General features: G+C 37.8%; 1 protein-coding gene across 5 annotated transcripts in view; it reads left to right on the plus strand.

The window, feature by feature from the left end:
• Immp2l (inner mitochondrial membrane peptidase subunit 2) overlaps positions 1-26,304 on the plus strand; it is a 796,480-nt gene that overhangs the window by 654,200 nt on the left and 115,976 nt on the right. The window contains exon 7 of one of the 5 annotated variants that reach the window (XM_028768881.1): positions 4,581-4,758. The exons of the other annotated variants lie outside the window; for them this stretch is intronic. Within the exon in view, the coding sequence (XP_028624714.1) occupies positions 4,581-4,694 (114 nt within the window). The 3' untranslated portion in view covers positions 4,695-4,758. Of the gene's footprint in view, positions 1-4,580; positions 4,759-26,304 lie in introns of those variants that run through there. 5 annotated transcript variants of the gene reach the window in all.

The following is a 26,304-nucleotide window of genomic DNA, read 5'->3' on the forward strand; positions in this document are numbered from 1 at the left end:
TCTCTCTCTCTCTCTCTCTCTCTCTCTCTCTCTCTCTCTCTCTCTCTGTCCTGTTGAGTCTGTGTACTGATATTTGTGTGTATATATATATATATATATATATATATATATAATTCTCAGGGTGACTACTTGGTATTGGATAACTAATTGGAGGGCTTTTCTTGAGGGTGAGGAGGGGAACATTTCATAGCTACCTATACTTCTTTGTCTAGGATGGAGGACTCATGAACTTGCCCTTTTTCCACATTAGCAAATTGATTGGTGTTGTCTTTGTTAGAGTCATATTGGCAGCTATATTGGTGAGACTTCATGGGCTTAGCTTCTGCCTTGTCTTACTATTATCTTGTGCCTTCACCCGTGAAGGGGCTTGGGATAAGTTAAGTGCCTTGGGTTTTCAGGAAGACACCTCCTTGGATAATTAACATGCCTAGATACAGGGCGAAGCAGATGACATACGTAATAAAGAGGACAGATGCAAAATGAAGTTAGAGCTGCCCGATTTGTCTTGTGTCTGTTGCCTTGTTGGTAGTCCTGAGTAGTCCAATGTTTTAGCAAAAGCAGTTTCCGGGTGCCTGCTAGAGTAGCAAAGGAGGTCCTAGACTTTCCTATGTGTAAAGGAGCCTACTTTCCCACAAAGACTTGGGGCTTTTGTAAGACTTTTGGGTCTCGGTTTGAATTTAAGAGTAAAAGAATCCCACTGTCCTAGGACACATCCCAGGAGGGGCATATTCTTTAGTCAGAGGACACTTGCTGGATTAACATTCAGAAGAGGAAGGGAGAGGATGATTAACATTCCTCAGACCACGGGGAAGGGAACTCACCTGCAGCTGAGGAAGGCCCAGAGCACAGTAGACCCACAAGGGAGATCCTTGCCACCTCATTCCCCAAAGACCAATCAGTTTAAAAGTCACACTGTTCTGCCAATCATATTGTGCCTAGTCACTGTTTCTCTGTTCTACCCCACTAAACTGTATAAAAACTATTCTTAGCTCCAACTCAAGGTTCTCTTCTTGCTTGCATGCAAGAGAACCCCAGTATACTGGAATCATTAAACTTTATGTTAATTGCAGTGAGTCCTGTCCCTGAGTTTCCCCTGGTTTTGTATCTTAGAATCCAACACTTTAAGAGCTGCTGTTTTTTTTTTTTTTCCAAGAAAATGTGTCTGAGGGTCTGCAGTTTCATGAAAAGCTGATCTTGTGGAGTAATTTAAAGAGCCAGTTAAGAATTATTGAGTGTGAAAGAGTCCCCGTTCACCCTTATGAATTGCTGAGCTTTCAGAGCTCTGGAAGTTAGCCTTGGTCTTGGTATAATATATCTAAAGTCAAAGCCAAGCATAAGGTTGAAAACACGAGACCTCACTTCTCTCCAAAGTTTATGTGGGCCCTGTTTCCTGCCATGCCATTTCTCTTTGGAGAAAGCAACTGGAAATCTCATGGTGTGACTCATCCAAAGAACAGCACTAAGGTCTGTGGTTTCAGTGGGAGCAGTGCCAGCGAAGATTAATGTATTCTGTTTTAAGACCAAGTGTGCCTTCCAGATTCTGCTCTCTACTTGCAACCTATGCACATTCAAATTGAGTTCAATTTAAATGACAAAGGGTGATTTGCACTGTTTAACAAATGGGCGATTGGTATTAATCATCAGGCTTTTGGCAGTTTTGCTGCAAGAGGAAGAGTGTTAAGTTCCTCCAGGAGCTGCCTGTAAAAGCAGTATATTTGTAGACTTGGCTTGGGCTAGTCTTTGTTGAATAATTAATTCTAAGTCTTTACCGAAATTCCCTTTTGTCTCCAGAGTCAGTAATAAAATGGCCATCATGTAATGACACATTCATTCTAAGATCTATGTTTAAATTGATGCAGTGAAAGTGCCAGACAGTTACTTTGTATCTTTACCACATTCTCTTGTGTGTCATACTTGTGCATGTGCCCCTCACGGAGATCCAGTTTGGAATAAGACCTGTGACTTTTGTGAAGCTGCGGTGAGCTTTTCTTCACAACTTCTTTTCTCCTTTTCATATGTCTCAGAAGATAAAGAGTTATGTATTTGTTTCAGGGGTTTTCAGTGTTTTGTTCATGTCACCCAAGATCTTTTCTCAGTGTTTCTTACTCCACCTCCTGGCACATGTGATGTGGTTCACCACTTCTTTTTTAAAATAATTGGAGGACTTTCATGTCTTGGCTTCCTGGAACCCAGATAACCAGCCATTTCCCCTCGGCTTGTTCTACATTTTCATTGTCCCCTGCTAAGCCTCTCAATACTGTCATGCCACCAGCTCTGTCTTGACCTTTCATTGAAAGCCCTCATTGAGAAAATTGGCTCCATGTCTTTAAATGCTATTTTTTGTGCATTAGTGTTCAGATTTGCAGCTTCAAAACTTATCATAATTGGAAGTTTATTATGTACCTCACAATTACTACACTGTCTCTGTTCCTTCAGACAGCTTTTGTCTTGTCTGAAATTACCCTATTTCAGTAAATGGCATGACTAGTCACCCAATTATTAAGATAGAATTCAGTAGGTCTCTTAAAGTCTCACTGCTACCAAATTTAGCCCACCATAAAGGCGAGATAGAATCCCTACCATGAACACTGGAGACTCTTCTGCCTTCCTACTCCAGAGTCACATCCCAAATGCAACTCACCTTTGTATCAGTATCTTCTCTACAACCTCCCTTACTATCTACACAACTCTAGCAGCTCCAATCTCCTGCAGGAAATAGTTCTGTGGTTTCCTGTTACTCTCTGAATGTAAAGCATCCTCAACGTTTTCTCTGATGCGTCTGATTTTGGTTTTCAGTTTTCAGAATCTTCCCACCTTGGTATCCCTGAAGTTTTTCTACTTCCATGTCTATACCTGTTTCACCCTATTGGTATCTAAATATAACTCAAGGTTGTAGAACCCTCGAATGGTTCCTCTTGACTGAATTCTCATCTACAAATTCCCCTCCTCCCTTATTAAAAATTATTTCTTTTGAGTTTTTATTTTGTGTGTATAAGTGTTTTGGCTGAATGTATGTCTATGTACCACTATGTACCTGCTGCTCCATGGAGGCCAGAAGAGGAGACTGTACCTCCTGAAATTGAAGCTACAGATGGTTCTTAGCCACAATGCGAGTGATGAGAATCAAGCCTTGGTCACCTGGCAGAGCAACTAATTCTCTTAACCACTGAACCATCTCTCCAGCCTCATCTTGTCAGATCTTTGCACATCTCTCCTTATATACATCAAATAATTTTTCTTTACTTTCTAGTCTAAAGCAAACAAAAAATTGCCTGCGTCCCACGACTATCTCTACCCACACTGCCATTATTATTTTTCTTCATAATTGTTACCATTGTATTACTTCTTTTTAAAATGTTCTTCCTTGTTTCCCAAAAGAAAATTAATCATCATTGTGTAAACAATATGGCCTTTTCAGGGCATGGGAAGGTTTATTTTGTAGATATGAGAGAACAGCCAGAGGCTTCTGGAACACCCCAGAGCAAAGAGAGAAGGAAGTGGACTAAAATGGCCAGCAGATTGGACATGGCCAGGGCTGCCTGCAAAAGAGAACAGCAGGCAACAGAGAACAGAGAGCATAGTGAGGCTAGTAGGGCTGGAACAAGCGAATATAGAAGGCAGAGTGAGAATAGCCAGGTTATAAGAAATCTATGGTAAGCATTGGGTGGAGAGGGGGATGGGGCTAAGAGATTGGAAAGGAGGCATTGAAATGCATGACAAGTTCTTGTGTGTAGGGACTGAGTGAGCCTTGAGGCAAGCACTGACCTTGATAGGTCACAGTTATATAGGTGCCACAGTTATATGTTAATTGGAGAACCACAAGGCATTTTTACCATAGGTAAGGGAAATGACTCCTTTTGGGTAGATACGGAAGTATCTACAAGTTCCTGAGGAAAGTCGGCTTTTATCTAACTGATAAAAACCTTCCTATGGTCCAGTCTGGGTTCATTTCTGAATATTTGGATTGCCTTCTGGAGTTTAAGGAACTGGAGTTTCCGTTGGACCTGACAATCATGCAATCTGGGGCCTTCTCCTTTTGATTCACTGCCATAGAACACAACTCCTGGTTCTCAATAGATATCTAGTACTTCTCTGTGTTAAAGTCTTCATCTGTGAGTGAGCTTAACACCACCCATTTTTCCTGTTGGAGAAATAAGAAGACAACATCAAGTGGGGGAAAAAAAAGACTGAAATTTGTTTACCATGGGCATTATGATTTCCGGGAAGAAGGAGAAATGGATCCCACTTTAAAAGCAACTGGAAATTCAAATAGAAGAAACAGGGAAAGGCTTTTAGATGGAAGGCAGGGCTTTTCCAGGGGTCAGTGGTACTGGCTGTCTAAAACCTGAGACAGAACTATGATAAAAGTGTTGGGGATTTTTGGGGATCAGAGTATGGCTTTTTCTTGTAGGTGTCAACTGGAAACATGGTGCTGACAGGGTATCAATGGGATAGAAAAAAATAGAGTCATTTCATAAAGGATGACATGGAATCCAAGGGTTAAAACAGTGACATGGACCAGAAAAGCTCTGGGTAAACAGGAGGAAAGGCAAAGTAAAGCTCCTTATTCTGTTCTACAGCTCTCAACAGAATCTTGTGATCCACAGCTGAAATGGTCCGGCATCACTTCAGAAACAGCTATAGACAACCTTGGGTGGTTGTTGAAGTGTTTCCCAGCTTCCTTGAGATACTAGTTGAATGGGACGATGTGGGTTTTGTGTTTTGGTGCATCTCCCCAGATGAAAAAAATATACAGTTCTCATACAGAGGTAAGGCAAAACTTGAGGAGCACAAACTCATGGGATCTCATAATTTTAACAACCCATGGCACCTACCCAGAGTTTAGTTGTGCTGACTGCTTGGAAATATGGGTAGTGGGTGTGTACATATGTGTGTGTGTATGTGTTTGCATGATTGCTTTTAGGTATATAGGGTGGAATTTCATAGATGTTTTATTCTAAAATTTAGATATTCTCAATTTTAGTGACTTTATTTGTAAGTTTCATACTTAATAAGTGTTATGTATGGTTTTCTTTTTTAGGTTGAGATATATATTAACTTATATATAGGTTGGAATACACACACACACACATATATATGTGTATATATATATGTATGTATATATGTATATATGTATATATATTCACATGTTTGCCAATACTATAGAATCAGCTTTTATTTGTTAATTTGTTCTTTAACAATTTCATTTTTATATATAATGTATTCTGATTTCTCTAACCCCTGTCCACCCACTATTATTTCTTTCCTTCCTCTGTCTACTCTTCATCTTCCCTGATAATCTCCTTTTCTCACATTCACATCTTTGCTTTTGTGTGTGTGTATGAATCTCTGAGTTTAACCAAGACCATCCATGTAGCTTTGGGATTGGAACTATCTAGTGGCTCATGACAGGTACACTAGTGGGTACACACTAAAGACTATGGCTCCCCTTCTCCCATAGTCTGTCAGTTGGCTTCATGCTCCTATCCCCATCCATCTTCCTTTGAGAGGCACTCCTTGTACAGACCTAGTGTAAGCAATCACAGCTGCTGGGAATTAGTGCTTATATTGGCTGCGTCATGACTAGAGGATGAAATCCCACTGCCCTCTCTGTCTTCTGTCTCTTACATTCTTTTTATCTTCCCTTTCACAATGCTTTCTGCACTTAAGAGTGGGTAGTGAAAATGACTTCTTTGGGGCTTCGAGCATTCATCCTTCACTTCTTCTGAATGTCTTGGCAATCATGACTCAGATATTGCTGTTTACTGTAAAGAGAATCGTCTCTGATTAGGGTTCAGAGTAGCCTTTGTCTAAGCATATACATATAGGTATTGAGGTGGCAGTTTGACATTGTGCCTATTTAGCTAAATAGCAGTATCGATTTCCCTCGTAGAGCCTGTAGTAACCCAATATATGGGTTTCTGACCAGGCTTACAGCAGCAGAAAGGGAATCCTTCTTCGGAGTGGTTCAGTCCCATTAGAGTGGTTGGTTACTCTCACAGCAGTCATGCTGAGATTGCATATGTAAGTATATCTTGCCTGGCAGCTTGTTGGTGTACTTCTCAGAGTTCACTGCTAGGTAAGATTCTTGATGCCTTATCTCCATCAAATGCTTTCTTTTTCATGCCTGATTGTGTACCATGCATGTATATGTGTTAACATATACGTAGTCACATGTGAGTGTTTGTATGTAAGTATGTGCATGTTTATGTGTAGAGGCATGGAGTTGACATCATTATCTTTCTCAATCACTCTCCATTTTATTTTGGAGGACAAGGTCTCTTACTGATCCCAGAACTGACCTATTCAGCTGGTCTGGCTAGTCAGCTTGTTGGAGGGATCACTGTGTTCAGTTCTTAAGTGCTGGGATTTCTTGAGGTCTTTACTTGGCTTCTGAGAATCTAAAGTCTGTCTTTGAGCTTGCGTGGCAAGCACTTTATCCATTGAGTTTTCTTCTCAGCCAGAGAATCAGATTTTTAATTAGGATACTGAAAGGAGAATAGAAAGACTATGGTAATTTTTTGTTGTTCTAAGTAGAAAATTTTAGTAGCCTCATCTTTGGCCATTTCTGACCATATGCTTTTCCTGAAATCTGAGGACAGAAATTTGACTATGTATCACTTTTAGATATGAACAAGTCAAAGCTGAAAGATTATTTATATTAGAAGGATGTCCCCCATATTGAAAATGATCTCATCCCCAGAGGAAAACATTTTTGCCTTAGGAACATCTACAGCTTTCTTTTCTAACAGAATACGGAAATATTCTCTTTCTTCTTGTCTGTCTCTCTTCTTTCTTTCTTTCTTTCTTTCTTTCTTTCTTTCTTTCTTTCTTTCTTTCTTTCTTCCTTTCCTTCTTCTTTGGCACTTTTATTTTAAAAAAAAATAAAATTATATAAAAAAAAAAGCTCTCTTTTTCCAGAGCCTTATCTTTGCATTCAGTTCAAGAGCTGCTAAACTTGGCTATTTTCCAGAACAAGAAATTGATTAGATGGTAGGAAGAATAATGGAGACAGGCTTGGTGATTCAAGGGAAATTCTGTGTATAAAGGTACCAAATACAATGGTTAGTGGAGTGTTCTGTACACTCCAGTTACTCACTTAAACACAGTGCCTTGTGGAAGCTTGTATAAACACAGAAGAATGGCTTCTGGCTTGAGGTAGTTCTATTTCCCCCCCCCCCAGTATTTTTGGATTTTTCTGAAGATGGAACTTGTCTAGAACCTTTGCATCTGTTCCTCTTTCCTAGCCAGCGGCTTGATAGTCAAAGGTTTAATGAATATCTAGAACAGATTTGAACGATTTGAAATATTTATGTATTAAACATACTGTGAATTTAACCCTTCCTAGGGCATGATGATACCCATGTAGTCTATTCTATGGTTTACTTGAGATAATACATGCTAATTGTTTTGGCTAACTTCCCTCATAACCACTATTGCTATAACTAATAAACCTTATGGTTCTCTTGTTGCAAACAGGAAAATGGGACATGAGAGGAAGAAAAAGAAAAAGTAAAAGTTAGCTAAAATAATATCAGGTGATCTTTTCCTCAGCTTGATTTGGTTCATCTTCCTCCCCATGCTTGTCTCTTCCTGTCATTAAATTTCAAAGTCGGTAATACATTAAAAAATAAAAAAAACTTACAAGAAGTTCGCATTCAAAATAAAACAAGCTCCAAATAGAAAACTTGATGCCTCTTTAAATTCCTGTGCTGTCAGCTAATTGCCGTTTGACTGCTCCATATGTTGATAATTTTCACATGGAGTCCTATAGATCCCCAGGGAGCTCCTTGGGTGACAGTGCCTGTGATGGAGCAGTTCATGTGTAGGGCTGGAAACACCAGTGTGGGGTCCTGACATGGTGACAATGAGTTCTGGCATCTCAGAAACCAGCTGTCTTCAGAGAATGGCACTTGAATGTCATTATGCATAGTTTCGAAATGGAAGAGCTTGAGGCACACCGACTGAAATAGCCAATGTTCCCACACTGGCCTGGAGGGTCCTCCATGAATGGCTGCTTGTACATGGGCGCCAGTAGTGTTGTCATTCAGCCTGATCCAATGTGAAGCCTAGAGATGGGGAAGAGAAGAGAGCGGCTCAGGCTTAAACATGCAGAAACTTCTTAAGGAGAAAACACATGAGTCTGTTTTGGATTGATATTTCATTCTATGTAAATAAAGGTATAATTTTATGGCTCTTATGCTGAGCATTTTAGGTTTTTAAGTATATGTCTCAAACATTTGTTTCACTGTGGAAATATTTTAGGTATTGACCCAGAATTTATCATTGTTGTTGACAGTGTTGTATCCTTTCCAAACTCATGGGTTTCAACTTTGAAACTTAGTGATATGATATTTAGAAACAAAGTCTTTGGGGGAATAATTTGAATGGATTATGGGGGTGGTACCTTGTGTAAGAATTACTACATGAAGAGATGCTAGACCTCTTGTTGCTATATCTGTGATAAAGCAGCCATCTCTAGGGTGGAAGAGAGCCATCATCAGAACCCAACTATGTTGGAACCACTTCCAGTTTTTAGAACTAAAGGGAGAAAATGCATGGTTTAAACCTCCCAAGAACCTGGTATTTTATTATGGCAATGTGTACAGGTCAGCTACCCTTAACTATAGTAAAGCACTAGAGGCAATTAACCTAGTTTGGTTTGTGGTCCTAGATGTTCTCATATAAGATCAATTGTCTCTTTTATAGGAAAGCTTTGATGAGGACCACACGTAATGCTAGGTAATGCTAGGAGTGCTTAATAGGGCAAACCATTCACATCTGTAACTAGAAAACTGAGAAAGAGAAAGGAATGAGGGCTATACAGCCTGCTGGAGGGCAGACCCGCAGGCATTTTCCACTAGACACCTATTCCTGAAGGTCCCATCACTTTCCAATAGTGTCCCCCTAGGGGATTAGCCTTTGGCACTTTTACATTCATCCACACCTAAGCACAGCTCAAGCAGACTATCACTTCCACAGTAAGAATGAGTAAGTCAGTAAGTGAAGATTGGATGAATACATGTGAGATTCCCTTTGACCACAACTACAAGAAGACTATGTTCACAACTAATAATAGCTAGAGGTTCTTTAAGTGCAGTTTTTTTGTTTTTTAAACGTGTGAAATACTCCCATGTCTGATGTATACCATAGCAGCCAGCCAAGTACTTGTGAGTTTAGGAAACGCTGGAATCCCTTACACTAGGTATGACATGTTCAGAATTTTATGCTACTTTCAGCAGGCTCAAAGCTTTGCATCGCTAGGAAGTAGCTCTGCAAATGTGAGTACCCTAAGAGAATAAGTAACACATTGAAAGACTGCCATTATTTTTTTTCCTTAGAACAACCCATTTTTTTATATTGGTAAATTACAAACTTAGGGTAAAGAGTTAGGATTCTGAAAGATCTGAGGATTCAAACAGGGAGGTTTATGGTGAAGAATGTTTTCTTGACAAATACCTGAGCCTCAGAAAGCTCAGTACCAGGGGGATGCCCTGGCATAGGCCAACAGAAGGTTCTCTTTCCTTCCCTCTTCTCCATACCCCAAAGTCTCCTTTCTCCTGCTTTTCTTTCTGTTCTGGATGCTCTAAACCACTGCCTTCCTGCTATTTTAAAACCTGTTCCCATCTGTATAATTAACTAGTTGCCAAGTAGTTTCAGTACATTCTACCTTGCTTCTGTCTCCTTCTAATCTGCACCTTGCCACATCTAGATGACTTTTTTTTTCAAATCAATTCTGCTTTTTATCAGTTTCTTGCCAATTCTCAAGTACACCAGAGTTCATGATCTCCTTGAAAATAAAAATAGTTTGGAGAATAAATGCAGGATTCTCATTTGATTCCAGTTTTTAAAAATGGGGGAAAATCATGCAAAATACTATAAATGGAAAATTGCTTCAACTCTCATTATTTAATGACAAGAAAAAAATAAATCTTATGTCTGAGATGACTCTTTTCTTGGGGTTCATCAGTGCAGCCTTGCTAAATGTTCTTAAAAGAAGGTGTCTTTTGTGATGAAGTCGCTTGTCAGCTCTGCGCTGATATGCAGAGAAACCCCACCATCTGTTGCTGACTGCTTCCAGTAGGAAGTTCAGGAGCATAGCATTTGCAAGGTAAAAATATATCAGCATAGAGAGAGCTTCAGACAACTGTTCATCATGAAGAAACAGGATTGAGGGTGAAAGCTGACTGTGTGCAGCTGTTAGGAAGGCAGCGAAGTATAACCTGAAGGATAACCTTTCATGAGATGCAAATAAAACAAAATAAAATAAAGGACAGAAAGAATATTGCAATTTCCTTGAGAAAACAAGCCTTAGTTTTAATCATAGCACAGTAACAGAGACCTATAATCCCAACTACTCAGAGACAAAAGGATTGCTAGAAAGACAATCCTGAGGAGTGAGATGCTTGCTACATACGAGGTCAAGACTAATACAGGAAGACCATTTTTTTTCAAAGTACAGGAAAACTGCCTGGGATATATTTAACTTACTAGTGGAGAGTACACCTAGTGCTAGCTCAGACTATGCAATGTCGTGGGTTCTTCTGCCCATACCACAAAAATAAAAGGAGAATGTTTAAATTTTTGTATTTGTCTTCCTGGATGGCCAGGAACCTGAGGCTGGATAGACCTGAGACCTAGAATAGAACCAAATACAACTGGAAAAAAAAGTCAATGGAATGAAATTATTCCTAATAATTTTCTGTTATACCCCGGAGTCTAGCATAATCACCATCAGAGAGGCTTCACTCTGCACCTGATAAAAGCAGATGCAGAGACCCACAGCCAAACATTAGGTATGGCTCAAGGAGAACCCCACAGAAGAGGGGGAAGAAGGATCATAGGAACAAGGGGGGTTGAGGACATCAAAGAGCGTGGCCCACAAAAATGACTAAACAGGGCTCAGAAGGGATCCCAGAAACTGAAGCGACAATCAGGGAGCCTGTATGTGTCTTTTGTAGGTCCTCTGCATATATGTTATGGTTGTGTAGCTTGGTATTGTTATGGTAGTAGTAACGGTGTGAGTGAGGGTTGTATCTGACTCTTTTTCCTTGGTACCCTTTCCTCCTACTGGTTTGCCTCTTCCTGCCTTATATAAGGGTATGTTGCTCAGTCTTATTATAACTTGTTTATGCATTGTTTGGTTGATATCTCTGAGAGGCCTCAAGTGAAATGAAGGAAGCATAGATCTGGGGAGGAAGAGAGGTGTAGAAGAGTGGAGGAGTGGAGGGAAAGGAAACTGCTGTCAGGATGTAATATATGAGAAAAGAATAAATGACAAATATAATGTTTGTCTGAACTCACTCACACTTACTGAACTCAACAATGAATAAACATAATTAACATTTGTGTTTGCAAATATATGCCCTGCTTCTTTATTTAACCTTATATATACTGAGAATACTTAAAATTTATTATTTTGAAGTATGTAAATTTTAAATAATAAATGAAAAGTGTTTATGTTAAAATAGGTAAGAATAAATATTGGACTGTCCTAAATAATATTTGATACATATCCAGACAATAGAGGAATACTTAGGTAAACTCTGTGAAATATAGCCCCTTACAAAGAATTGTTGAAGTCAGCAAAACCAGACCAGAGCATGGGGATGTTGTTAAAATGAAGAGAAAATGGGGTCAAAGAGTTTTTAGAATGAAGTTGATTGCCATAATTCCTATAATCTGAAAAATACGATTTCTGATTTGAAATTAGATTTTAAGAGTAAGAAGCATTTTAGCTGTCTCATTGGTTTCAAAGTAAAGCATGCTTATTCCACAGTGAGCAAAAATCTGGTATGTGTCCTGCACAGCTAGCAGTTCAAAGAGATTTCTGTTGAAAAGACCGCTTAGAGGATGATTATATCTGCAACAATGCAGAGACAAAGTCATGAAAAACCTTGCATGTACCCATGTTTCTCATGATGATTTTGAGAAAGGCAATAGAAAAATTCAAGGATCAAAGAAATTGTAGATAATCTTAATTGTTAAGAATTTCTAAGAACCTGAGTTGTAATTATAAAATGAAGATTCATCATGACTTTGCATTAATTGTATTTTAATTGCTATTAAGTGGTGATGCTATTTCTCCTTTTCCATCTTTAAGGGCCCTCTTTCATGTTTGTGTCCCTTCATGTTGTAGTTTGAATGAGAATGGCCCCCATAGGTTTATATATTTGAATGTGTGGTCCACGGCTGTTGGAAATATTTGGGAAATATCAGGAGGTGTGGCTTTGTTGGAGGAGGTGTATCACTTTGGGTGGGCTTTGAGGTTCAAAAGCTCAAGCTGGGCCCTCTCTCTGCCTTCTTGGAAATGAAATGTAAGCTCTTAGCCATTGATCCAGCACCATGCCTTCCTACCTGCAGCCATGCTCCCACCATGATGGTCATAGACACGTAACAGATACCCTAAACTGTAGGGAATCCGAGTCCTCTATAAGGCCATAAAAGTGTGACAGCCTTATGTTCTGAGAGGCACCTCTACTTCCTAAGGCTGAAAGGGAGCCTAGCTTTTTCTCAAGAAGGAGATACATCTTTATCTTCCCCAGAGTACTTACATGGTATAAATGTATTTGAAGGGGGCCCAGCAGAAAGATGGTGTGTCTGGGCTCAAGGAGTAAATTGGTGGGTGATGACTCCTAAACAAAGGAGAGTCATTGCAGATAAGACTGCTGGTAGGTTGCTCAAAGCCCTGTAGATGACCACACACTTATGTGCATATGAATTCTAATTGAATTCAGGGTGGTTAATTATAAAAAGTGCAATTAAAAAGGGGAATATGAAGCTGGTAGGGAGATGAGGTGAAGGACACTACAGTGAGTTGGAGGGAGGTAGACGTGGATGGGTAAGGCCCACTTACATAGCTTAAATATATATCACTTAAGCAATTGTTTAAAAATACATGAAATAAAACAACATTATGAGGAAACTCATGGGGAAGCATCTCAGCAGGTTTGTTTTTTTTTTTTACATACCCTATCAAAAGTGCAGGAAAACACCATTAATGGTGTGTGAAACCCTACACTGTGAACTTATCTTCTAGTATTTCTCATTTGTCAAGATTTCTGATTATTGTAAAATACAACCATAATTTATTAATTTATCATATGAATGCACTAAGCAGTAATAGAAATACATGCCCTCTCAAACATGCAACTTTGCCCTCCTAAGTCATAATCATATTTCTATGTTTTACTAAAGAAGTCTAAATTTTAAAGGGATTAAATAGTTTTGACAGGACCATGATAGTATTAACTTTGGAAGATAGGGTTTTAATTCAGGTCGTAAGGGCATCAAAGCAAGGGTCTCCTAAACAGTTCATTCCCACTATTATTAAAAGTTAGACAAGCTTCTTGCCATGTTTTTAATAATGATCACACTAGAGTAGATATTGTCCTAGCTGATAACTTACTTTACTCATCAAAAAAAACCCTGTAAGTGTTGAGGTTTGATCAAATGGGGATTAGATCAACTGGATTTTGTCTAGCCATCTCGTTTATCTGTTCTCTGTAGGATACTGTGAGGGATTTTGACCATGCTATCAACCTTGCCATTGAGAAGCACACTATAAAACAGGATGTTTGTTTAAAAGCATAATCTGTCTCCACTGTCTTCCTTCTAAGTGGTTGGAATTGTTCTTATAGTTTCTGGGGTCTACTCTCTCACACCTGCTGCATGCTTTGTTTAGTTACCTGTAGAAGTTGCAAATTGTTTATAATCTACAGTCTGTTTGAGGAAGTATCAGTAATTAATATTGGATGCAGAGCAGACAAAAAGAAGGTATAAGTGCCTATCACAACAGCACAGCAATCTTTGAGTCTATTTTGGAAAGATAAATTTCTAAGTCTACAAACATGTTAAAGAGTAATCTATATATTTATTATGTGTATAGAATAAATTATATATGTATATAATAAAATGTATATGTAATATGTACACATGAATTACATAATACATACATACATGCATGCATACATATGTGGAGCTGGCACACAGATGATAAAAGATACTGAGAATATATGGTCAAAATATGTGGATAGGTTTCTATAGGTTTCTACTGTCCTTCCTAAGGGGCAGCATGATGGCTGTTTCTATGCGTTTGAGGGGTTTCCCATCCTTAACACTTTTGTTTTCTAGCCTGAAATTTGTTTTGCCTTCATTCTGGCTTCTTGATCAATGCAAATGAACATTGATGCAGAACAAACTCTGCCATTAGACACTTTAGGAAGAACATGTTCAAGATCACTGCACTCTCCTGAAAACAGTGGGTGTATGTCAGTGCTTACACTTGTTTTCACTGCATCTAGAAAACTGAATCTCTGTCCTTTCCTGAAAGCCAGACTATTTATCTAAAGTAAATTAATGTGTTCAGTAAACAGAAGTTTTGTTTTTTTTAATAGACTTTTGAATAATGGGAAGGTTTTATTATTTTGAGAATCCAAAAGTCAAGTGTTTTGTTTTCTATTGAATTTCACTTCAAACAGTGAACATCTTAAAAGAAATTTCTTATCCCCACAAGAAGTACAGGTGTGCAGTACACACATAGGCGCATCAATGTAAGCGATACATGTTCTTTATATATACGGACCATGCCACATATATATAAATGCCAAAATTTTCTGATATGAAAATTAATGTATGTTTACAACTTAAATATCTATTTTAGAATTGAAGTTCAATTTTCCCTAGCTTCTGAATTGTATAAATTTTAAGATGCTATAAGTACTTATGCTTTTATATTTGTTCAACTTTATATTTATTACTTATTATATATGCTAAACATATCAGATTGATTGTATTCCTTCTGATTTTTATTAAAACGGTTTAAAACTAGAAATATATAAGTGAGTGTGTTTCTACATTCATAATTACAATTCTGAACTTTTAGAATGATTTTAAAATTTTATATTGATCTTATATTGGTCTTTTATTGTGTATGGCCTTTAATAGAGTTTGGGGTCCTTTGTTGTATTTCCAAAAGAAATATAAAAATGAAAATCATAATAATTAGAAAGAGAAAACCAGGGATAAGATATCATTTCAGTTTGTTTTCTATTGCTACCTTAAAATACTTGAGATAAGGCAATTTATTTAAAGTGAAAATTTATTTTTTTTATAGTTTTGGAATCAAGAGATCCATTAGCATGATGTTGGCATTTGGTGGTGGGTCTCCTTGCCTTGTCTCCCCGTGGTAGACACTGTTTCTTTGGCAACACAAAGAAATTAAGAAGGTTCTAGTACCACCATCGAGTCTAACCTTCATGACCTCATTCATCCTAATCACTTCCCAGTGGCCTTGTTTCCAAACACTGTTATCATACACAGGGAATGACTTTCTAATACAAGGTTTGGAGGGATGTTTTCAAACCTTCAGAAATTTTTTCAGTGTTTGCTAAAGTCCAATGTTTTGACTTCCAAAGACTCTCTTGAATTTTTAAAGAAGTGTTGCTCAAAAAAAAGAAAGAAAGAAAAAAGAAAAGAAAAACGAGAAAACAAACTAAAAATCATAAAGAAAATATGTGTTGTATTATTATGTTAATAAAAATTAAATTAGCAATAGTGGTTTTAGCTCATTTTTCTTCTATATATCAGATCTGACAATCACATCCTCTGAATAAAATACTGATAATGTATAGTACTGCCTTTGCAGCTTTGCTGTGAGCTAAACAAATCTCTTCAAATAACTGCAACCTTTTTGTTATTAGAAACCACTGATACCAGCAAGTTTGCATGGTTGGACTCACTACACTGTTATCTATCATATCAGTCGAATAATTCCTTTTTCATGCGTATATATGCATTCAAAAGTGAAAACATTTCTTTAATTTTGGTAATGAATAAAAATTAACCAATTTCTGTTATTTTATTTTGTTATTTTTCTAAAATGATTTTCAGAAATACATAGAAAGGACATGAGTTCACGTACAACTAGGTTTGGAAGGGAGCTGTTAATGAGAGATATAGTTACTGTAAATTTGATCTCCATATTGGTGAACTCTCTACCCCATTGTAGCATCAATGTAGGTTATGTTATTTTGCTCCAGTTGTATATAAAATGACACCAGCACTAATCCAGTTCAGAGAGTTTCAAAAACAGGCTTCAGTAACACCTTAATTTTACTAACTCACTGCTAACAGATATGTTTTCAGGGGATAAGAAAAAATTCCCTTCAGCTTCCAGAAAGCAGATTTGTAAAATTCTATAAGTGGATCTGCCATTGTTTAATTTGCCAATGCAATGTATTATCTTCATGTTGGAATTGTGTTTTACCTAATCTCATGGACTCAAAACGAATGGTATGAACACACATACTTCTTGGTGGGAAATGATACTTTCTATGACATTTATAGTTCTAGTCTTACCGTATTTAAATGACTTGAATATTTTTAAAAGTGGGAATAAAAGAAAAGAATTCTGTCTGAGATGATTGAACTCTATGGTACCTCCCCTTTACCCCTCAGCTAATTTTTTGATTTGTGCACTCAGTAAAACAAAGTACAATTCTTTCCAATGGTGGCTTTATTTACTCTGACCTTTATTTACTCTGGACTTTGATAAAAGTTCAGTGTTTGATAAAAGTTAGTATTTGAGCCAAGCTTTTTTAATCCCCAAATTTTCTTTGAGATATTGACTAAAAACTGTCTTTATCTAAAATTTAAACTCTTTTTTGCATTCTGGCTTTCCTCTGTGCCACAGCCAGCCTCAAGAAAATGTTCTAATATCCCTAGTAGTACCATTTCTGAGTAAAATGCTTTCCAAAGATCAAGAAATCCTCAGAATTTTTTTTCATTCCTTTAGATGTGTATTCTGTTTTATCTAGTAATTGCCAGTTGAGCCTACAGGATTCATACACTTGATCTTAGCACCTATAGGATTCTGTAGCTCCCGTAGACAGGACTCAAAACAGAGAACTGTCCTTAGTTTGCCTTGCACGCTGTGATAAATGCTATAACCAAGAGCTACTATGGAGGAAAGGCTTGTTTCATCTTCTTATAGCCAGTCATGAAGGGAAGTCAGGGCAGGAACTTGAGGGCAGGAACTGAAGCAGAGACCCCAGAGGAATGACGCTTCCAAGCTTGCTCAGCTTGCTTTCTTTATACCACAGGACAACGTGGCCCAGGTGTGGAGTATCCCATAGTGAGCTGGGCCCTTCTACAGTCATCATTAATTAAGAAAATGCCTCTACAGACTTGTCTACACACAATCTAGTGGGGGCAATCCATTAGTTAATGACTCCTCAATTGATTGTGTGAAGTTCACAAAAATGCTAACCAGCACACTAGTCAATCAGTTATTTACACTAAGTGGTAAAACAAACAATAAAGTCTTCTACTGGCTAAACTGTTTTGTTAAAGGCAAACTAGATGCTGAGCTTAAGAAGATGTGCTCAGATCACAGAAAGTTGTATGTTGAAAATTCCTTCAACTCTGAGTCACCTTCCAGGATATTTCTGACCAGATCTGTAGCTTCTAGATATTCCTATCTGCAGTGCTGAGGTCTATGTCACTATTCAGATTGGCAGTGGACTATAGGTCTCTTGCTCGTCCAAGTTTGGTTTTAATCTGCCTCATCTTTGCTGTATGAAGAATTTAATCAGTGTTTCAAGAGTTTTAGTCTTAAACTAAAGTCTCTGATGTTCTTAGGGACTATGTCTAGTGATTACAACAAGCCTTAGGATACTTCTCTCTGGACAAGGGTATGTAAGGACACAACCTCAACACCAGAGGAATATGGATTGCTATCTAAGTAGAAGCACATGAATCTTCTAAAATTGTTATGAGTTTTAGAGATGTTTTTCATCTCTTGCTTTTTCCTAAGAAAACTTTAGTAGCTTATTATCTCTTTTAATTCACAAAAAGTGATTAATGCAACTGAGATTCAAAGGAAGAAACATCAAAAATGAAGGGCAAGAAGAAATACGCTTACTGTGAGGGTTAAGATAATTGCTGCAGTTAGGTACCTGTTTGGTTTTCCTTCTTCTGGCAGCTTAAGGGAAAATGAAGGGCACTGGATTTGACAATAAGAAAGCAAACCTCATGCTCTTTCTTGAAAGGAGATAAAGTTAATGTGAAGACTATCTTAGTCATGTCCTTCCTAATAACTTCATGGCAAAGACAGACACAGTAATCAAAATAAAAGCTGATGTTTTAACATTGAGGCACACACATTAATGAGTTTGATCCTTCAAGTGGCAACCTTGTACTGAATATCTACCAGGCTAAATGCATCACAAAGACAGAAGTGCCTCCAGCACCACAGGACTACATGAATTTCTCAGCCCCTTGGTCTAGGGCTTCCAATTTGAGTACTCATAAAGCTAGATAGAGTTCTCATTAAAAATACCAACTGTTGGGCTCTATTCTTGGAATTTTCAATGTAGGTAGCTTAAGATGAGAGCTGAGAGTTTCTGCTTTAACCAGCACATGACACGATGCTAATATAACTAATCACAATAGCATTTCACTACCCTCGTGTGTTCTGTTTGGCAAATTTCTTTTATGTTAGTCATATTTGTGATAGAAACCAGTCAAGTTCAATTCTGAAGACATTCTGAAAAAGCAGACACCCATAGTGCTAATTAGGTACCCACACATACAGACCCACACAAATGGTAAGCTTTTTTTTTTAAAGTCCTGTTATGAAAATTTTAGAGCCCAGACCCCAGTATTCTAGGTTAGATGAAAAGCTCCCAGGGACATCCTCTCTTCCAGTCAGATATTCTTCAAAATGTAGTTTTGAGTTTGCCTTAGTATTTGGGTCACTGATGAATTCAAACATCAAGTTAGAAAGAGTCAGAGGTAGTTTTGAGTTTGAAATCTTTAGAGAAATGTTCTTTATGGCACAAAAATGCTCTCTGAAAGCCTTAATGACGACCCTGTGCAGGTCTCCAGATGTCTGCTGGATAAGTGAATGGCTAGATGTTACCCCAGACAATTGAACACTGTGACCTGTTACATGGTGCTATTTGGTATCGATCAGAGGAATGTCAGGGATTGTCTGCCAGAGGCAGTGGTTTTATTTCATCAATGCTAATGATGAGTCATTCTTCCAAGCAGCTGGAGGATCCCAGGACTCCTCGTCCCTTTAGACCACTCCTGAGTAATGATCATCAAGCCATTTCATCCACATTTAAGAGTCCTGAAGTACAGAGTTTTTATTTCTTATTAAAGTAGGTCACTGATCCTAGCCTTGGCTGGTTAATTGCCAACCTCCCAAAGCCTATCGAGACACTCATTCACCATAACTACAGGTATTTTTTCTTTTGTAGCAGGAAGACAAAGTGGACATCATTCCTTTTCCAAGTTGATTTCTCTAAAGTAACAGATTGATTTGACATGTCAGATCTTCCCAGCTTCTCAAAACACTTATGTAATTTTTAAGCTTTTGTAAGAAGGCTGCTTGGTTTTTCTTTTTCATGAATTTGTACCAAATAAACTAATGCTACCTCCTTCCTACATCACTAGGCTCAGGGAAAGCTGCTTTTGTCTTGCCTCAACTTCTAAGTGGTATAGTGGGCTTACCTGCAAGAAATTAAAACTGGTTCTTCCAACAGTTCTTGGCAGTGCTATCATTCTGCCTTATCCAAGTGTGCTTGCAACAATTCAAAATCTGTACATGTATTGTAACTGGAAATTTTAACTCTGATACAAAAAAGACTCCTTGCCATAACAGAAATAGGTTAGAACTACTTTCCCCACAATCTTGCTTTAACAGATTGTGGATGTGTCTACCTACCTGTTAGTTTTAATATAGTTCTTGCTGGTTTTAATTTAAATTTTTTGGAAGGTTTACAGATTTGGTTGTTTTGAAAGACTCAGGTAGGTTGCTTTTGTCAGTGAATAGTTCAAATATTATAGTAGATAGTAGTAAATTGAGACTATGTATTTTCAAAAGTTGTCATTAAATGTTTTCATACAAGTGTTTAGTCTTTATTGTTGACACAACACATTATTTTATGAGTAGATTGATTATTAATGTTTCTATATTAAGTATATTTTATACAGAGATTGCCAGATACCTACCCATATATAAATGAAGTTATAGACCGAAAAGTACATACCTAACTTTCACTTTAAGAAGTGAAATATCTAATTGAAGTGTTGTGGGACTGACTACAGTGATCAAATAAAGGTGAGATATGTTTAGCAAGGAATCTTGGAGAAGATGAATCTTGGCAGAGTTTTAAAAGAAAGAGGAGGGATGAATTTGGATTGGGAGAGTAGATGTGTGATTCCTGTTGAATAAACTGACAGATGACTAAGGGATATTAAATATCCCTTGTAAAGATTAAGAAGAAGTAGCTCCATTCTTATATTGGGTATGCTTCTGCCTAGAATAGTTCTGTTTTTTTTTTTTTAAGGGTTTCTATTGCTGTGATAAAACACCATTACCAAAAGCAACTTGGAGAGGAAAATGCTTATTTCATCTTACAAGTTTGTAATCCATTATCCAGGAAAGTAAGGCAGGAATTCAGGCAGGAACCTGAAGGCATGTACTGCGTACTGGTTTGCTTACAGTGTTATTTGCTCAGCCTACTTTCTTTATACATTTTAGGAGTACCTGCCCAGGGATGGCACCATCCACAAGGAGGAGGGTCGTCCCACATCAATTATTAATCAAGAGAATGACCCCACAGGCCAGTTTGGTATTGGTACTTTCTCAATTATGGTTTATTCTTCCCAAATGACTCTTAGCTAGTGTCAAGGTGTCAAAACATTAGTCGGCACAGGTTTCTTATAGCTGTGGTTCAGTTCATCCTGTCTATTATACTGCATGAGAAATAAACTGAGTTCTGTTGGGTCAAGCAACTATCATTGGAGTAGAGACCAAAATGCCCAGTTTCTAACATAGAGGTCATGCCACTTCACACCACCTTACCCTGCTACCTAAGTTAGGTTTAAATTACTGTCATAAATATTAACCAAAATCAACTCAGGGAAAAAAAAAGTCTATTTCGGCTTAAAGGTTACAGCCCTTCATCAAGGAAAGTGATGCCAGAAACTCAATGAAGGATCAGAAGACATAGAGCAATGCTTTTCACTGGTATGCTATCAAAGACTTGCTCAGCATTCTTTCTTATACAACCCAGGACCCTCCTGCACAGGGGTAGCACTGCCTTAAGTGAGCTGGTCCCCTCGAAATCAATTGTTAGTCAAGAAAATACCCCATAGAATTGCTGACAGGCAATCTGATGGAAGTGTTTTCTCGAATGAGACTCCTCCTTCCTAGGCATGGGCAAGTTGTAAACCATGAGCACAACTACGGTATCACTCCACAGCCACATGGTCTCTAAAACCCAAACACTTTGGTCCCACAAAGCAGGATGATTGTTTAATACCTAAGACTTTAGGTCACATAACTTGGATGAGAAGTGACTTTTTATCTTCTAGTAGAAGCTATTTTTTTCACTATCTTCTAGGAGAAACTATTTATTTGGGCTGAAATTTTAGTAATCATTTAAGGTAAGATTTATATTTACATTTTGTTTACTCTTGATTCTCTGGTATACTGGGCCTGTTACCATTTTAGTATGTATTTTCTTAATTGACTGAGTATTTAGATATAGTTTTTACTTTTGTGTCTTAAGCTGTGCTAATGCAACGGTTCTCTAGTCATGTGTATAATACCTGTAGCTTCACAGTCTTCACTGCTAGCATGGGTTTAGGGAAATAACCCATGTGTTGCTTAGAAGCAAAAACAACACAGGTCTAGAAACCTCCTTGTTTCTCTTTGATGGAGGGTAGTATTTATTTTATACTGGCTCTCTACGAAGTACACTGTAGTATATTTTAATGGACAGAAGAGCTACAAAGTAGACTGTATTTGGTCACTGACTTATAGACCCCTTGAAAGCTGTTGGAGACTTAGGTGAGCAAACACAAGCATACAAGGCAAACAAACTGTCTGACTCCAAGGTGCTAAAATGTGATGCATTCTGATATGATGAACACTTTTTACTAAGTTCAATATTTTTATTTTTAGATGATGTGAGTTGGATATGTTTTAAAATGTTTATTAAATTTGAAATTTTAGCATATTCTTATCAATTATTATCGATGATCACTTATACAATTATTTGTATGTATTTTAAATTAATTAATTACTTTTATATCCTAATCACAGACCCCCTCCCTCCTCTTCTCCCAGTCCCATCCTCATACTCCCATCCCCCCATTCTCCCTCTCCTTAGAGGAGGGGAGGTTCCTACATGGGTACCAACATGCCCTGACACATTAAGCAGCAGGATTAAACACATCCTCTCCAACTGAAGCCAGACAAAGCAGCCTAGCTAGAGGAAAAGAATCCAAAGGCAGGTAACATAGTCTGAGATAGCCCCTCTCCAATTTTTGGGGTACCCACATGAAGACCAAGCTGCATATCTGCTACAAATGTCTAGAGGACTTATGTCCAGCCCATCCATGCTCTTTGGTTAATGGTTCAGTCTCTGTGAGCTCTCATAGGTCCTCCCTCTACTGGAAGTCTTCCCTGTTTGCCTGACTACAGGAAGTGACCTAGGAGCTAGGAGTCTCAGCTGTGGGTTTATTTATTTATTTATTTATTTATTTATTTATTTTTTTGAGACAGGCTTTCTCTGTGTACCCCTGGCTGTCCTGGAACTCACTCTGTAGACCAGGCTGGCCTTGAACTCAAAAATCCATCTGCCTCTACCTCCCAAGTACTGGGATTAAAGGTGTGCGCCTCCACTACCTGGCTGAGTCTCAGCTTTTAAAATGGGTAGAAAACCTTCTTTTTTTAACCATCAACTATTTTTTATTGACATGTTTATATATCATCTAGAGTCTTTCAGTTCAAACTTTCTGGACACTCATAATAAATATTGTTTATTCTTTAACCTTTTTCTTTTCCAAGCATATATGTTCATTGTATAGCTGTGTAGTTCATAAGACCATTTTCATTTGAGGACATTGTGTTCTTTGATCAAATTCATGCCCCTTGCCTCATGCAATGCCCCAGATCAGTTTTGGGGGAGTTAGTTTTTGAGATTTTAATATAATTATATTTATCCATTCCCTTTCCTTCCTCCAAACCCTGACATATACCCCTCCCTACTCTCCATGAAATTAATGGTTTCTGTTTTCATCAATTGTTATTGAATACATACATGTATTTTTGTATGTTCCTAGATATAAACTGTTGTGTCCATATGATGTTATGTGTAGACTTTCAGATCTTAACATTTGGTACTTGACAACCATTTGGTGTGTACTTGCCTGAGGAGGACACCTCTTACATTCCCAACTTTACTCAGTTGCTTATAATACTTTTTCTTTCTGAGATATGAGCTTCAGTATTCCAAAATTATTCAGTAATGTCTTAAGTATATGTTTCAAGCTATAACATAATGAAGATATCCAGGCAAATCTTCATTTATATACACATGTTTACACTGACTGATTTTTAATTTTTTTTTAAATTATTTACATCCCACTCAGTGCCCCCTCCCATTCACCCCTCTCACAGCTCCTCCCCTACCCCCCATCCCTTTCTCCTCTGAGCAGGAGGGGCCCCCTGAGTATTCCCCTACCCTGGTACTTCAAGTCTCTTCCTACCACACCCAGACAAAGCAGCCCAGCTAGAAGAACATAGCCCACAGACAGGCAACAGCTTTTAAGATAACCCCACAGACTGATTTTTCTTTTCTTTTTTCTTTTTTTTTTTCTGTGAAGAACACATTAATAGACAAGTATTTGATTTGAAAAAAGTATTCAACTATGTAACTTTATCCTGTAGGTTTTCCAGAAATATTCGATATGTATAGTCATCATACTATTCCACGGGCTTCTTTACTGAGGAGTTGGTAAAAAAATATATAACAAAAATAATACTCAAATATATTCCTTATGTTTGTTTCCAACTGACACCTAACAGTAGTCAACATTCTTTATAGTTTTTTTATTACATCTTATTTACTGTATGTAGATGTGGGGATGGGGTATACGGTTTTATCCTTCTCCTGTGTGGATCCTAAAAATACAACTCAGTTCATTAGGCCTGGAAGCAGGTGCCTCTACCCACTCAGACATCTTGCTGGTCCTAGAAAAAAAAGTTAAAGGAAAATATAAGCCAGCCAAGTAGACATGTAGGCAGTCTTTTTTCCTTGAAATGCCTATATTTAAAGCATTTACTAGTTCAGCACTCACGTGTCCTAAACTCAATACCAAACATCTCAGAATATATTAAAGTATGTATACATCCAGATGAGTCTTATTGTTTTAAGAATCTGGGATTGTTTATTTGCGATAATAAGATTTATCCTATATGGTTCTTAATACTTTAAATAAAAAACCTTTTTGGCCAATTGTAACATTTATGTTATATTCCATAGTTTATGGCTACTTAATTTAGAAACTATGGTTTGTTTATGTATTAAACATTAAAAAAATATAGTTCAATGAACTACATATTTACCAGGAATTCTATGTAGGTATTGACTATGAAATCTTGTTTCCCTTAGTTCTTTTTATTGATTAACTTATGTATTCACTTTACTTCCAATCTACAGCTTCCCCCTCTCCTCTGAGTCCTTCCCATTCACCTCCCCTCCCCCATCCTTGCTTCTTTCCCTTTGCCTCAGAAAAGGGGAGGCTGAAAGTCATTTCCATTCAATTATTTGATTTCATGAAGAAACCTCAATGAAATTTTGTCTACTATTTTTTAACAATGATAATTATAAATTATACATTCTAAGGATTCTTGTAAATTAGTTTTTACCAGCTTTTAGAAAGCATAATTACTACACACACACACACACACACACACACACACACACACAATGCCTCAAAAGTCACTATGGAAGTCTAACAGCAGTCCTGTCACAGATAAGACAGCACTTCCCTAGTGCTCTGCTGGTCCCAGCATCTCACATGGTAACTCAGACTGCAAGGAAGTCAGCAGGCGCTTCTACTGTAAAGAAAACCAAATTCTGCTGCCCAAAAGCCTCCCCACTATTACTCCAATCATTTCACATAGCCACATATCTACCCATACCCACTCTAGAGAAAAAATTGATTAGGAAAAAAAATAGAAGGAAAAAAATACTACATACTCCAGAGATTAGGATATTCAGAATTCTGCAACAAAAGAAGCATAGGTTTTATTTCCAAATGAAAGAACTAGTTATATTTTAAGAAATATGCATACAAATATAAAGGAGGAATTTGAAATCGTACTAGAACCAGCATGTTTATATAATTTGATTTTTGTGTTTTTGTGTGTGTAGTCCTATATCTGCAAATGGAGTAAAATTATACATTTCAGTCTCAAATTGTTTGTTTAATTTATCAAAGACATTTTCTCACGTTGTTGTAATCTGTTGATTGTAAATTACACTGACATAGGGTACCCACTTCTTCAGTCTTCGGCAGGGCTCTTCAGGGATAGAGCATCTCTGCTTCACTTTAGCATCAGCTGTGTGGCTCAAAGTCTAGGGCTTGGAATCCTACAGACTCGTTCACTCGTGTATCTGATGATTGATGCTGGATTTGGCTTAGATCTTAGCTTGGCCTGTCAGTTGGACAGTCTCCATTTGGGCTCTCTGTATGGCTGAGTTCTGTTGGGAGATAATTCCCCATGAATATTTCATGCTTCTGTATGGTCCAGGTTCTCTGAATAAAGGAATTTACAGCCAGTTTAAAAAATGTTTTTACAAGTAGACATTCCAGGACAGTCAAGCTCAGGGACATCTTTTTCTAGATATGGTCTAAAATATCAAAAGATAAAACCCATGTTCCTTTCTCCTCCAGATTTTTATACATTTTAAAAGAAATATCTTTCTCTGTTTCCCAAGGTAGGGTTTGGCATATTGCTGAGAGCTCCAAACACAATCAGAATTTCCTAACACTGTGGTTCCTCATTTCTAATGTACCCTATCATGTGTTCAGGTACCATCATGACATTGACCTCCAGACACAGTGTCTTGGGAAAAGCATGCAAGATATATTTATGCTGTTGTTGTAATAGTCTGTCATATGTGTGACCCAGAGGCCTCATATTTTCAGGCAGTATCCACCATCATACATGGCTGTATATGTGTATGTGTTTGCCCACCCATCATCTATCCACCCACCATCTGTATATTGAGCAGATACACGATGTTCTTGTAAATGAGGCAAGATTTCTAACTCTTGAGTTTATGGTAAAATAGTTCTTATATAATAGTTTCCTTATGAAATGGTAGCTGAATATATGAGAGAGAGGGAGGGGGGGGGAGGGAGGGAAGGAGGGGAGGAGGAGGAGGGAGGAAGGGAAGGGAAGGGGAGAGAGAGAGAGAGAGAGAGAGAGAGAGA

The sequence above is a fragment of the Grammomys surdaster genome, unplaced genomic scaffold, assembly GCF_004785775.1.
Source record: "Grammomys surdaster isolate TR1022 unplaced genomic scaffold, NIH_TR_1.0 188, whole genome shotgun sequence".
NCBI classification, from domain to species: Eukaryota; Metazoa; Chordata; class Mammalia; order Rodentia; family Muridae; genus Grammomys; species Grammomys surdaster.